The sequence below is a fragment of the Cyanistes caeruleus genome, chromosome 2, assembly GCF_971803275.1.
Source record: "Cyanistes caeruleus chromosome 2, bCyaCae1.hap1.1, whole genome shotgun sequence".
NCBI classification, from domain to species: domain Eukaryota; kingdom Metazoa; phylum Chordata; class Aves; order Passeriformes; family Paridae; genus Cyanistes; species Cyanistes caeruleus.
In genome coordinates this window covers 40,126,119-40,141,891 of record NC_141702.1, presented here as the reverse complement: position 1 = coordinate 40,141,891, position 15,773 = coordinate 40,126,119, and the positions used below count along the sequence as shown (strand labels likewise).

At 37.4% G+C, this 15,773-nt stretch overlaps 1 protein-coding gene across 10 annotated transcripts in view; it reads left to right on the top strand.

The window, feature by feature from the left end:
• The window catches only part of LOC111925700 (uncharacterized), a 57,347-nt gene extending 43,310 nt beyond the window's left edge, over nt 1-14,037 (top strand). Inside the window, exons 6-9 of one of the 10 annotated variants that reach the window (XR_015283038.1) lie at nt 250-396; nt 1,896-1,984; nt 3,212-3,290; nt 6,793-9,756. Coding sequence is in view for 3 of the 10 variants with exons in the window: in XM_086876604.1 (XP_086732730.1) it covers nt 1,896-1,919 (24 nt within the window). In the remaining 7 variants the exon portion in view is untranslated. Of the gene's footprint in view, nt 1-249; nt 397-1,784; nt 1,985-3,126; nt 3,291-6,792; nt 11,945-12,083 lie in introns of those variants that run through there. The other 9 variants (XR_015283043.1, XR_015283036.1, XR_015283037.1 and 6 more) reach the window with 9 other exon arrangements.
• The last annotated feature ends 1,736 nt before the right edge of the window (nt 14,038-15,773 follow it).

The following is a 15,773-nucleotide window of genomic DNA, read 5'->3' as shown; positions in this document are numbered from 1 at the left end:
CAAGCTAACAGGCAGAACCATGCTCATTTGTATAATGTTAATATCTTCTTGCTTAACTTTTATAACATTCTGCACAAATTAACTTAAGATCCTAATAATCAGGCCAGCTATTAAAGAATTCTGTGATGTGTTCCAAAATGAAGTGTGTAACGCCTATTGGGTTCACACAATAATTACAGGCTGACTGCCGTCTGCTCTTCTCATCACAGTGACACCTGCTAACAAATATGTTGCTAACTGTGTTTGCAGCATTACAAATAGGTAGGAGCTTATTGGCTGCTATGGGGTGAGGGTGCCTGGTCTGTGTCCTTACTAGTGGAAGGTGATTTAGTGAATCTGCTTTGATGATCTGCTTTTCACAGTGTGAGACTGTATTTTGCACCCTAGAGTTCCCAGGTATGGTGTCACAGTGCAGATACTCCTTTTTTCACCTCTCCCTTTTCCTGCTATAGCATCCTTTTGTGGCTACAGGGTTTTTCAGCTTATTGGCATTTCTGCTAAAAAAAGTTGAATAATTTGAGAAGCTGGAGGCCAAAGTCTTCCTTTTGTGTGTGTCTGTATGCATGAGCGTGTCTGTGTGTGTATGTGAGGCAGAGACAGTAAGAGCGAGATATTCTCTTTTTCCATTGCAGTTTCATGTATATACTATTCAGCAATATGTGGACTGATATGCAATAAAAATATTAGACATATCTTTTCAGAAATAATAGCACTCCCTTTCTGGAAACATGCTAATGACCTGAACGGTGTACTCTTAGACAATGGAAACGATAATAGTAAAAATATATTCCTGACATAGAAAAAGTGTGATGCCTCATTCCATATAATGCTCTGGCCTTTATCCAGTTGCAAACAGACTAAGATTTGGATTCATGTAATGCTGATCTGGACCATTCTGATACAAATTTGTCCTCTCTTTTAGTTATCTGTTTATGAGGTCTACTTTAAATTCCAAATACAAAACCATAGCCCAAAAGATAACATTACCTTCAGTAAGCACCAGCTTCAAGCTCCTTGCTACACCTTAGAGGGTCAGTGATTAAATAACCTCAATGTGCATAGTCATTGGTTCTTATCTCTTCTAATGGATCACTAGAAAAAAAAAACTTTCTCAAAAGCAGTCCTTTAGGACTCCCAAAATGTATGACATATGAAAACTAAATTTGAAGAATGAAAATTAGATGCACATTTGTAGATAGGATGGGAATGGGGTGTTTTAGAAAGGGAGGGACTGTCTGATATCAGGATGAAGAAATTCTTAAAAATGATGAAAAGTTGTTTCCAGTGCTTTCATTTTTTAAACAGCCTTTTAAAAATGGGAAAGCTGAAATGAAAGCAGAAACTTAGACAAACTGAATATTAAATAAGCTGCCAAGGTATCCAAAATGGGAACCTATAAAACCATGATAAGCATTCTTTCATGAAACTACACTGTTCTTATACTCTAAGTTCGGTGATTGGGGTACAGAGTGGTCTGAAGAAACAGGTGAGATCTGACTTGAAAAATATCTGCTCACAAAATCTGCAGTATACTGATGTAGATGGTTGTTTTTCCAACCCATAATGCATTGGAAAAAGAGCTGAGAAAAAGGGGGCTGATTTATGAACAGTTTGAACTCAAAAGTAACTTTCAGTTTAGCTATTCAAGACCTTCAAGATTTGTCTTGCCTATAACTAGAAGCTTGAACTTTTGTAGTGCGAACACTTAAAAACATAGTTCAAGTTATTTTGATGCAGAAGTTGCCCTCCTCCTGACTCCACTGTCAATGAATCTTATATTTCAGCTAAATTCTGAACATTAGAGGGAACAGGAAAGGAAAAAAGGGTCTCTATATTCACTTTCACCTACTATGGACAGTCTGTGTTCCACCAGTTTTTTGTGCTATTGTTTGCAGCAAAGTTTCTGGAAGATAAATTAAGTCTGCTGTTATAGTCCTGCAGCATATTGTTTCCAGATGATGGTCTTCTAATAAAGGAGAGTCTGGTGAGTCTGGTGTGTATGGACACTTGGAAAATGATGAAGATTGAACAGAATTGTGATGTCCTTTGGCTTAAGAATTCTCTATTAATTTGACCTATTTGAGCTCGTTCCATGGTTTCAAAAATTAAATTTTTCCTACGTATATTTTATACTTCAAAAAGATATAACATCAGTGCAATTGTCAAAAAAATGAAAAGCCAAAGAGCACCAAAGACTATTTCTCTCTTGCCTTCCAAATAAAGGTTTTATAAAATGACCAGAGATATGCAAAATCCTCCACATGGTTACTCTTGTGAAAGGCCTTTCACAGAAAGGATGTGAACAAGTCCTAGAGGCACAGCTTCCTCATCAAACAGGTGTAATGGATCTTCTGAACCTCTGAGCTTTCCAACAATTTCTTCCATCCGTTTCCTGATGTTTTCTGATATTATTTTGTAGTCTGTCCTCCATCTAGCCATGCAAAAGTGAATCTGGAAAACCAAAAGGTTTAATTTTAAAAGCAACAATTTTTAAATGCATAAATATCTAAAATATTCCTATATATAGTCCCACTCAGGACCAGTACTTACTTTCTAAGAGTCAATCATCCTAACATCCATAAGGTAAGGTGGAAATGACAGATGGTGGCATGCTTCACTCTAATTTTAGGATTGCAGATAGCTCGCCTGCTCAGCCTCTCTTCTGGCTTGGACTGGACCAGGAACAGCTACTCCCTCAGTCATCATGTCCAGAAGTTTAAAAGACTTTCATGGAATTTGACGTTAGTAGAGGCTTGTTCTCAATACCCAGAGATGCATAAAATCCCTTGGATGTAGAAAAGGCTTGGTGCTGATCCTGATATATACGCTATATTTTATTAAGGAGTATTTTTCATCTGTTTGAACTGCATAAGTGAACTTTCTAAGATAGTAAATGACTCTCTTACGGCACCTCACTTTATGAATATTCTAATTTAACCAGGCTGATTTGTAATTTTTCTATTTTATTACTGAACGATTTAAGATCAAGCACATCAAGTGTGAAAACTAAAACCTAACTAAACAGTTTGAGATTTAGAAAATTCATGATGGATTTTTAAAAGCAAGTGAACAATTGGTTTATTAATCCTATAATTTGTTTTTTATTCATATTTTTTTTTTCTAAAGGAAAATTCTTAAAGGATTTGAATTTTATAATATTCAAAGGACAGAAATATTCAGGATTTAAATGATTTAAATTCACACTCAACAGGAGACTGAATGACACAGGGATTGCTGTTGGATCGTGCAGTCTATCACCTCCATGGCACTGGGCCTATCCATCTTTCTAGGTGCGTATATGTGTCCACAATAGTAGAATCTGTTAGTCCAAATCAAATACAGAACAGATTGTATTATGTAATGACTAATTGGAGGTGTATGGCAGTCATAATTAAGAAAACATACATCAACACTTGCCAACAGTTTTCACAAGTTAGAATGTGAGAGAGCTCAGCTATTTCGTATCGTCATCGTAGGTAAAGAGACAAAACTGATGTCAGACATCACGGTAGGAAACTGAGAGGAAGGCTGGTTAATGCAAACAACTCTGAGGCATGACTTAGTGGTCCAACACTTGGTGTCCACACCAAAAAGCTGCCCTTCCCTCTTCAGGGACACTAACTGGCAAGCTCAGCCAAGGACTGAACGAACATGGGGGCTAAATAGTGTGCTCCTCTCTGGAGGTGCCATAAGCAGGTCAGGATTGAGACATGTTGACAAGATAGCTTATGGAAAATTGCACTGCCTTCAAGATATATGTACTTTGGACAAATTGAGGAGCTCAGTCCCATATCGTGCCAGTCCAGCTTCTACAAGTTTGAATTTACATTTTCATTTTTAAGCTACCTAAATGCAAAGAGTATCTTGAGAACTTTTCCTTTATCTTCATATTGAAGTATGGTAAATATTTTTTTCTTCAGAATATAGTATTCTTTCATAATTACAGGTATAGTATTGTCTTTTTGAATAATAGCATGTTTGTTGACAATGGCCCTCTACATGCTAATCAGTTATTTCACTTCAGCTACTATTGCTAAAATTACTTGGGTTTCACTGGTCTCTCTTTATGCAATTGATTCTGATAAAATCAAGATAAGGCAACTATTTCAGGATCAGATTTTGAAGGCTTTGAATTGTAAGAGTTAATTTAAATAAGAGGAATCTTTTTCTGAAGAGTCTTATAGATGCAATTTATCACTTAAAAAAATCAGATTTACTCAGGTAAATCAGGTTTGGGTTTTTTTTTTCATCAAGAGTTTTGAAAGGTTATTTTACACAGAAAATGAAAAATAATGTCCTCTATTCTATTGAGCCATTTAACTGAATGTGTCTCTCGAACTTGTTATCCCAGTGCTTAGCATCCTGATTTCACAATCTTGCAATTAAATCATGACCTTTCCCACACGACACAGTTGTTGTCTTTAATAATCTTTTTTTTTTTTTTTTTTTTTAAGACTCATGGCTCAAATGTCATCTCAAGTCTTATTTCCTATTCCTTGTCTGTAATTTGGCAAATAAGAATAGAACCCAGAAAAGGTTATCCATTATCAGTTACATCCTTTAGCTCAGAAGCACCCTGCATTGGCAAGAAGCTGGCAATTCACGAGATCTTTTCCACCTCCGACTCCAAAAGTATATTAATGTTCAGACCCTATAATCAACTGCAATAGGAAGAGTCTGTCTCTAATTAGTGGCCTAGATGTGTGTCAGATACATTGCACTGTAAAAAAATGCTCCAGCCCATCATATTATTTTCTGATCTGGGGTTTTGTATGCTTAACATTTTAGGAGAATAATTATCTGACTCAGCTTTTTTTTTTCCCCTAATCATGTATGAAGACCAAATTGCAGCTGTATCAGAGGGATCTCCCAATAATCAGTGCCATATAGTCACAGCAATCTTTCCCCTTCCTTAGTCCTCTGGGAAAATTACAGTGTTCTTTTTGGGAGCTTATTTATTTTCTGGTACTGAATCTGTGACATTGATTAGGACTTGGTGGGATGGGCAAAAGAAAGAGACTTTTAGGGAATCGTGGTTCTCCTTCCTCTGTGCCTTGCTGGCTAAACTTCAAATGGTATAAATAGCAACACTAAATACTTGGTCTTATTCAAAAAAAGTTTCCCTGATTAAAACATTACTCACACGCTTGTGTAAAGAAAGTCACGCTCTTTCATCCTTTTCATGCTCATTTAAATCTCATATTTTCCTCCAAATCGTCTGCTGTCCTGAAGATATCAAGATGTTTAGTTTTATCTGGATAAATATATAGAATTCATATGCCTACTCAAATCACTCATTCCTTTGATGGGGAGGAAATTTTCTGAAATTAGACTCTCTCAAAAAGGTCTCTATTATCGTGACATATAGTTTTAGATAAAAATCAGCTTTGGTTTAGAAGCCACATAACCTGGTTGTATTCTAAAAGCATGTAAGTTACCAAGAGCTTAAAAGTTTATATAAGCACTATTAAACATATGCATAAATTTTGGAAGCAGACAGACCTTATTTGCTCTTAATTAAGCTTGGCCTATTGGAGTGAGTCCAGAGGAGGGGCACAAAAGTGATAAGGGAGGGGATAGAAGGCATTTCCTGTGGGGAAAGGCTGAGGGGGTTGGGATTCTCTTCAGCCTGTAGAAGGGAAGCCTCCAGGAGAACAATATTGCATCCATTAAGTACTTAAAGGTGGCTTATAAGAAAGATGGGGACAAACTTTTTATCAGAGCCTGTTGTGATAGGACAAGTGGTAATGTCTTTAAACTGAAAGGATGTTGATTTAGATTAGATGTGAGGAAGAAAGTTTTTACTCAGTGGTGAGACATTGGAGCAGGATGCCCAGAAAGAAGATGGATACCCCATTCCCAGAAATACTGAAGGTCAGGTTGACAGGGCTCTGAGAAATCTGACCTAGATGAATATGTCCCTCCTTCTTGTAGGAGATTGGATTAGATAACCTATAAAGGTCCCTTCAAACTCAAACTCCCCAGTGGACTTGGTCAAGTTCAATTATTTCTTGCATGAAGCAAAATCTTAATATTGCCAATGACATTCTCTTGAGGGATCCAGCCATTTTAGGGCCATAGTGATATACCTACACTAAACTCAGTCTTTAACACAGTAAGTGCTGCATGGTATTGAACCCTAATCTAGTCATAAATAAATCAAGGTTAAAAGAAAACTAATGGGTTCAAAGTAAGCACTTAAATTAACAACTCAGCACATAAGACCACGAACAGCTCATGCAACTGAAATGCAGACCTGAACTCTGTGTACATGTTAGAATACAGACTTTGCATATTTTGAGTCTTTCTGTAAGTCCATTTTGTAGAAAAATAAAAAGGACCTATAACTATATTGGTGAAGTTCATCAGGAACAGGAGTGCTGGTTACACCACTGTGTGACATGAATATTGAGAGTCATACTTGTAATGCTATTTGCTTCATGATCTCACTACATACTTGTGTGTGTACCTCACAAATACATACCCTTGTTCATTTAAGCCAGATGTAGATACCTACTAGGGATGCAAATGCCTGTATGTTCTAGCAGAGGATGTAAAAAAGGCAAAGCAGCCTCAGTTTCCTGGTGTTGTTACCTATACAAGCTTGGGTTAAAGGACCCTAAACCAGTGGGGGCAGAAAGGCAACAAGGGATCTATCTAGCCCAAAGCATTTCAGGGGACTTTAAATATCACAAGACAGCCTCTGTTCCTCCAGCAGTGGGCCACCTTGATCCCTCAATATGCAGCTACCTCTCAAGAAGACGAGCAATAAAACGTTTGTCTAATTAACAGCTCCAGGAGACCTCGTGTAGAAGTTCTTATCCTGAAGCAACGCCTGGTGAGCACATGAACTGAACTCTGAGCATCTGCCCTGCATAGTACAGAACTAAGAATTCCCCTAAAACAAGCTAAAGATGTTGCCTGAGCCTCAGTAAAGTGAGCCCTAATTGAGAGGGGAGGGACAGTTTGTTCAATGCATGTGAGACCCTCATACAAGTTGAAACCCCTCTGAGAGCTTCTGGGAAGAAAAAAAAAAAATTCCCCCTGGATTTATTACCAAAAGCTACAAAAAGCCTGAGAGATTTTCAAAATGGCTTTGTTCTAGAAAGATGAAAGGACACAGCTCTAAGAACATCAAGTGTATGAAGTTTAGTCTCTGTGGGAGAGTCATGAAGCTTGGAAAAATACTGGTAAATGCATAAACTTATTTGAATAAAAATCTGAAACAATTTAAAAAAAAAATAAAAATTCTAGACCGTAGGGAATAAGTGGATGAAGGACCTACCACTTATGCACAGTCTGCATTTTGCACATTCTGCAAGATGAAATGATAACTATACTACAAGTGTGACTGTTTTGAGAGGTGATGAACTGATAATTTCAGACAGAGGAAAAACTCCACAGTATTAAATTCCAGATAGAACAGATAAAAATATGCGAATTTTTTAAAAGGAATTGGAATATGGTGAAATGCAAAAGATCTTAGGCTACGGAAATTTCTGTGGACAGCAGGGAAAATAGTCTAGTAGAGCTGACACAGAACCTAGCATTTGACACATAATTTACTGAGAAGCATTTCTCAATTCTTGCAGCTTGTTTACTTCTGCCTTTTATATTTGAACATGTGATCTATGTATGGTTTGTTGTATAACTTGCCAATATTTTATGGAATTAGGATGGGGGGTGGAATGAGGATGGAAGAAAATTTAGTTCCATTCTTACCTCTGCAGACTTTGAAAAAGTTACTTTAATAGTCTATGTTTTGGTCTCCAAATGTATAAAGAGAAGGTAATAACAATATTTTTGTAAGAAGTGTTTCAAGATCTCCAAATTAAAGGTATGAAATCAAACCACAGCATTATTACTGTAATAATTATTATTATTAATTGTTATTATTACTTGAACTGGTTGAAATATTTTATAGGTTGTACTTAGTTATTTAACAGAAAAAAATGGAGAACAAAAGATCAGAAAATTGAATGCACCTCTAAGTAGATGGGAAGAAAAAACACTATGCAAATCTTACAGACATCTTCAAGATCAAAGCTTGTTGTACACCTCACACATAGCAGGCTCTTAGTGAACTTGACTCTATGACATCATATTCTGAGACGGGGTTGCAGGAATAAGGCCAAATTTATGTCTGTAGCTTCATTATTTTTTTAGAGAATCACTGCTAGGAAAAAAATCACAAGGCATGAGTTCTCCTTCCTATGTGTAAAGTATACTCTGTATTTCCACACTTTTATATTTAGCCCGTGAAGAAGGAATAGTAATATGGATCATTTCAGTACACTAAGTGTGCCATCAGTTTTGGCTAGGTGACTGGCTTATACAGTTCATTTAACAGGATCTAGTCTAGTTCTGTCTGAGTGCAGATGCAAGGTAGCAGCACGGCAACTTTCATGGTAGATGGAAGCAGAGCAGAAAGTAGTTATGAACCAGTAGCAAGCCATCACTGAGAAGTGGCTTCAGCATTAGAGACACCTCCTTTGACATTTCCATCAGAAATCAACTTTAGATATCATGCATTCTGACATCTGCTTAGCCAATGACTCATGAACTGAACCGCTCTTGTACGCAACTCCTGACGGCAAGAAAGCCATTCAGCCTCTCGGTATTCACAACCACGGCTGACACACAGGCAAAGCAGACTTTAAAGTCTGGAGCTCAAGTGTCAAGTGTCAGCCCTGAGACCTGTGTCTCAGCACTCATTTGAGACTCGGAGGTTGATTTGTTTATTCCCTTGAAGGGTTATTGCATGTTTTCTCTCCTTTTGTCAGTAGGCTTCAGAATGACTTGTAACAGCAACAGAAAACGTGTGGAACAGAGCTGTTCCAGGGTGGATAGGGCTAATGAAATTTTCTGAGCTCCTGTGACTAAAGCCTGCATACCTACTGAGGAATACTGTCACAAATGTGCTAAAAGTCTAAATCTCTGTAACTTGTCTTTCTACAGAACCAGTCTTAAGTGTTTGTGTCTGCCAGTCTCTGTACATGTATCTATCTGGCCAGACAAGCTTTATAGAAGATTTTCAGCTGTCTGGCAGTTTTAATACTCATAAGATTCCTAAAAAGTTCACAAAAATAGACTGCTGGGAGAATGGAGGCCTCCTTATGTCAACCTGAGGGAAAAATTTCAGATGCAGTGAAATCCTTGTCAAATGAGAGATCTTGCCTGGGAGGAGAAGTGCTGTGATGCCTCAGTGGCATGGAGAGCATCAGTCACAGCTGCTCCACAGAGAGGCACTGGAAGATCTGACCATAGCATGCAAATCCATGAGAAGCCAATCTTCACCAGTGCTACTTTTCCTGGACCTACTAATGCTCAGTAAGACAGTAGTAGGTGTTGCAGTGTGTTTCTGTTCTTAATAATTTGTTCCATTTCTCCCCTGTATTGTTGGTTTGTCCCAAGATGTATCCTCCCATTCAGCAGTCCATCTTGTTGCAAACCTGCCCCTTGTTCCGCAGTATTCCCTGTTCTTCCTCCCACCAATCTGTCAACCCCACTTTATCCCAGCCCCTCTGCCCTGGAAATCCCCTAATCCTCGAGGCCCCATTGGTTTGTTTAAATTGTTCCCTCCCCCTGTGTCTCTTCATAGGTTTATGGATTGTGAACCTTGCCCTGTGCTCTTCCTCAGTCTTCCCCCATCTCTCCTTGGACCTCCGCTGTATAAAAGTCCCTGCTCTCCCAGTTTCTGTGTCTTTCATCCCTGGACCTTCCTTTTGAATAAACCTCCTTGGAAACCATACAAAAGACCTCTCCCTCGTCCTTGCCTCTGCCTGTCCTGACAAGACCCAAAGTGGGGTAGAGCTGCACCCTGCAGCAGCTGCACCTCTGATACTAGCTTTGGAGAGCAGCTCACTCCGTGACATGGTGTCAGGAGTTAGCTGGGGGAATCCAGCACCATGTCAAGTAGGGTGCTGACCTCCAGAATTCCTTGTCCATTGCAGAAGCAGAGAGGAGAATAGCTTCAGGGGTGATGTGACTGCTGCAAAACAGGGAGAAAAGGCCCCGGGAGCAGATCTGACACCACTACCTTGATCAATGCTTGCTTAGAAACGAAGATTTATATTCCTTGTTTATATCAAGAACCTGAAGTGAAATACTGACTACTTTGAATCTCGTGACAGATAACCCATAACCAGGATTTCATCACAGTTCCTTTCTGTAGACTCTTCTGATTTGTTGTACATTAAGAGCAAGGGGAAGTTAAAATGCTGTGAATCAGGAAAAATATTTTACAGTGCTAGGTAATTTGAAAAACATCTTTCATCTGTTAAGGTTTGAGCTTCTCCCAGTAATAACAAGAACTTGATCAAGCATGAACACTCCCTAGCTATCTATAGATTTGTACGACACAACCTTAGAAATGTCATTGGCACACTTCACAGTATAATCAATACATTCTTTTTAACCTTTACGCAAGAAGGTTGGGATACAGACTAAGATTGATAAAAAGACTCTCCTGCAGTGTGAAAGGTGCAAAACTAGAGAAAGAGCAGAACTGGGAGATTTTGTTGCCATAATGCACAAACTGAAGTGTGCTGTTTTGATTCCCAGGGGCTGCTGGTTTGTGCGTGAGCACAAATCCAAACCAAACTTCCAAAGTGAGTAATTCAGATGCCTTGTGTCCTCTGGTCCCAAATTTCTTCCCTTACTTGGGGGCATCAGTGTCTTGCCACTGTCTACGTCATCATGCTTTTTGTGATTACCATCAACATTCCAAAGATCTGAAGAGCTTCCTCATTGTTCTTATTTTTAATGTCGGGGAGAGGACAGCTGCTCCTGACCCACCCTCCAGAATAATGGGAAATGTTGCCTGTGATGGTGTATATGACACTAGAAGTTCTGACATAGCTACTTTACCAAGGTGAGTCAAAGAAGTGCCTCAGAGTTTTTGGAGCTTTTACCCAGTAAATTCCCAAAGGTTTCCCAGCAGCTGACCAACAGGAAAAAGAAACATTATCATCTCCACAACATGATGTTTTTTATGAATCTGAGAACAGCTGAAGTGCTTAGCAAGTGTTTTTCTTCTCCTGCTGTCTTATTAGAGGGCAGGGATTTCTTGACTGTTGACCCTGTCCCCCATCAAAAAAAAATCTGCTGTGCCAAAGGAAATGTGCAAGTGACTGTGATGGGACCTTGTAATGACATTACAGGATTGTGTCTTGAATATTGGCATTGAATACTTACAGCACATACTGAGTGAGCCCAAAAAGGAGCCTGATCCTATCCAGCTATAAAGACAGGGTCTCATCCCTGTTAACGCTTTTAAGTACTTCTCAGCTTATTTCCTATGTCACCAGAAACAGATTTCCACGCAACATATTCTGCAGTTCCGGTCTCTGAAAAAGTTCACCACCATATAATCTTTTTCTTTTTATTGTTGTTTTCTTTATCTCTGGTTCCCATATCATATGTCCCAAGGGAAAATACAAAGATTTGAAAAATAGAAACATAGGTAGATAAAGACTGGACTTTTATTTATTTTTTTTTTCCAACAAGGACTGAAGGAAAAAGATTGTTGCTTGACCCCAAAATTACTCCTTTTGAAAAGCAATCCAGCTTTGGCTACAGTAAATATTTTATTATCTTGAGCTTTGTTGTGCAATTAACAGGAGGCTATAACTATATCATATAGTAAATGTATATGAATTGCAGTGATAAAATGTCTGTTTTGCTCATATGTGTACAAGTTGCTCTCCACAATGCAGCTGATAATTGTTTCCAAAGAATCTTCTTGTAAAAAAACAAAGAGTAATTTTGAGGAAGATAGGTAGTACTAACATGAACAAACTGGAACAATTGAAAATTTGCCTTTTGCCGGATGACCAGTGTCTGATAGAAGGAAGTGACAACGAGAACTGAACTACACCTTGTTTTCCTGTTTGTGGTTTGTTATTATATTCTGCATCATTAAACTTTTTTTTGTTAAAAATAATAGTGTGCAGAACAGTGTTGTCATATTAAAAAGAAAACATATAGTTGGAGCACTCTGCCTTTTGTATAAGCTAGTTTTCTGTGGGGTCTGTATGTCAATGAAATTCGTTTTTTATTGTTTATTATTTTCTCTTTATAAGTCCCATTATGTTCCAGTTTGTAAGTGAAGGAAGGACAAGAGGCAAGAGGAGCTGTCTGCAAATCAGAACTTCATGAGAAAATATTTTAAATCATTAATGACTCATTAGCCACTCACTTACTGAAGTGTCATGGAGTACCAGAGACATGCTAGGCAACTGAAGAGAAGCAATAGAAGCTGGACAGTAATTTTTGGTTTGAGAAGTTGTTCACAAAAGCAAAATGAGTGACTAATTAAGATTTCAGATTACATTTGGAGAGAATAAAAAAATGAAGTGTTTTAGCTTCAGGTCAGTGCCTACAGAAATGGACAAGTTAGCCAAGTAACTGGACTTGAACTGACATGTGCTCATAATTTATTTTTTTTAAGTTCTTAAGAGATCTGTATGTTCTTGTATTGAAATATTATTTACAAGGTGATTTATGAAAGAGACAGATTAAGTATACTATGATAGGTGAGTGTTTTGGTATAAATACTTTCAATGTTATTATAAGGTAACCAAACATCGTAGGGTACATGTGTGTGTGCTTGCATATGTACATAAAAAACATAGGTATATACATGCATGTGTGTATATATATATATATATACACACATATATATATAGTGTAGATGGACAGTTCATTATATGAATAAAATCTTATTTTTTTAAAAAAAACACCTTTTTTTTTTGTTTGTAAACTAAAGTACAAAAAACAGAATTGTGAATATATTCAAGTCCTCCAAAATAAATATTTAAAAGTCTATATAAGTTTTAGGTAGTCAAAGTGTTCTGAGACACAAATATCTTCATAAAATTTGCTGTATAAAGCATTCTGATTAGTCATGAGAACAAATGAAAGTAGAGGCAAAAGTCTTTGATAAATATTGAAGGTAAACAAGATTAGCAAATATATTGTTAATCCTGAAAAGAAACAAATGTATTTGACTCCAAATCCTGCATTTAAACTAGGTAATGATACATGAAGATCTTTCTTTTATATATATACCTGTTATAAATGCCTGTAGATGCCTATATGTATGAATATGTATGTATATACATACCTAATGTGGCTTGCAGTGTGAGACAACTGAATATAGGAAGGATGCCAAGTCATGTATATTTTCATCCTATTTTCATCTTATAAAATTTGCTGTTCCTTTTTCCATTGCACAGGGTTTGCACATCAGGTAAAATTTCAGAAGAAATTAATGGAAGAGCTGCTAGTGACTAAAATCGAATCAGTATTTCACCTCCACATGACATGGTTTGCTTCCTTCCAGCTAGCATTAAATAGCAAGCAGCAAATAAAGACACATTGCAGTGGAACCAACAACAATTGTTTCTTCAGTCTGTGCACTTGACAAATACCCTAAAAGAAGATGTATAAGGATTCTCTTATACTAAATTTAGTATAGGAAATCTTTAATAACTGGAACTGACTATAATTTCCTCCTTTAGACTGTTCTGTTTCGATGTTTCATAAATCCTTGTATTGATTAACTTTACATGGAATGTTGTACAGCCCTAAACACAAGAAATTAAACTGAATGTCAGGTAAATTTTAGCAGAGTTCTTCCAGCCAACACAGCAAAACAACAAAGCAAAAAAATCAAGCACACAAAGTATAACTCCAAATATCTACAAAGGAATCTTAATGCCAGTCAATGAGTCAATTGTTAAAGTTCTGAATTTTTTCTTGCTGAGTTTGTAGAACCAAAGGCCTAAGAGAGGAAAAAAAGACTTTATCCATACTTATGACACATATTAACACTTGATTATAAGAATTTAAGGCATACAAGATGTACAAATAATATTCAATAGTAGAGATCATGAGAGAATGAAAAGTAAACTAGGAAAGATACTTAACTGACATCTGAGAGAATTCTGTGAATCTTGTCCATGGAGATTTTTCTGATAGAAAGACAAAATGGAGTGGAATGGAATGGAATAGAAATAGAAATAGAAATAGAAATAGAATAGAATAGAATAGAATAGAATAGAATAGAATAGAATAGAATAGAATAGAATAGAATAGAATAGAAATTTCAGTTGGGAAGAACTTATGATGATGACCTAATCCCACTGCAATATTTTTATGCTTATTTCATTTGACTCCTTCACTTCAGGCCATGAACTTGATTACTTGTACTGAGCACATTAAGCCTTTAAATTTCTGTGTCACAGCCCCATTTCCCCATTTTTGGTATGGGAGTTTCACAAAATGTACATTTTATAGACTCTAAAAACATTTGTGCTTGATTTTGTGTGCATGAGCAATGTGAAATGGATAAATTCCTCCACTGGGATACTTTTTTAGCTGAAAATGTATGAAAATATTTTCCAACAAACCAATTTATTTGGGAGAACAGTCCTGTATCCTGAAGAGGAATGATGCTAGCATGTTATGGGGGGATCTTTAACAGTTCAACCTTCAAGTGCTTTGAACTGCTTTTCAGCTAAATAAAGATTTAAAATGAAAACATGAAAACAAACTGTTGTACAGAACACTACTTACAAAGACATTTTTCAGAAGGAAGGCCTGTGTGATGCTCTTTGGCTCAACGTGCCCAGAAGAAGAAAGGGATGGGATTTTTGGGAGCATGGGTGGGATATGCTTTTGCTCTTTGGAGACCAGCTCGTCCATGTTTTTCCTGCACACTGAGCACCACCTTTGTCCTCCTGCCCTGCTCTCCTGGAGCCATGGGCAGCCTTCTGGGTGCTGCTTGGGCATCATGGTTTGTTGGCTGAGGGGTGCCCAGTGCTCATGTTGTTTAGGAAGAACAGTGAAAGCATTTTAAGTTCATGTCTCTGGAAGGTACTGAGCACTCTGTGCCTGTGTCTCCTCGGTATGAAAGCTTCTGTTGGCTGCTTGGCAGTGGAAGTGTCTGTAGAGCAGGTATAGATTAAAGTTGTGTCCCATTTAAAGAGCGCTCCGGTGTCACAAGAAGATCAAATGGCCACCTTGTTTCTTGAGATACACCCTTCTGGCAGCTCAGTGTCTCACCCAAAATTGGTGCTACTTTAGCAGGGAAAAATATAAAGTTTAGCTAATTATGTTTAAGTTTGTACTGGTTCACAGGCACAAGGGAAGCAACCTAAGTGACAAGAGAAGTTAGAGAAGCTTCTATTGCTCTTGCACTGTCTAATCCAGCAATTCATGTAGCCAAGGAACTGAACAGATTTTGCCTCAGTTTGATATTACATTATATTTTTTCAACAAACTAGAGTGTGCCACAACGTCCTGATGGTAACTGCCTACTGAAATGCTGTTCTGTTTCTGTCTTTGCTGTTTCAGGGATTGAATGTGCAATGTGGTTAAAAACTGAAGTTTTGGCTTTGTGGAGATTAAATTCATCTTTGGCATAGAGTAGTTCTGTACTGAATGGGAAAAGAAATGACAAAAAAGTATTTCAGGCTTCAAAATGAATTTTTGTAGTTGAAAATTTCGAACTTGGCAAAAAAAGAAATCTGAAGATTTTGATCAAGAATAACAATGAATATTGTTTTCAGAATTTTTCTGTTCTAAGTCTGCAAAAGAAAACTGTTTTCTGAAAAATGCCTCACACTCAAGTTTTCTTCTGATCCGAAGGATTATTCAGAATAATGGACGTCTTCAAAAGGAACAAAACAAAATTGTATCTTGGAAGTCTTTCAAAAATTCTAACACTAGGGAATAGCAATCATTTAACTAAAGTTGTGGCACAATAT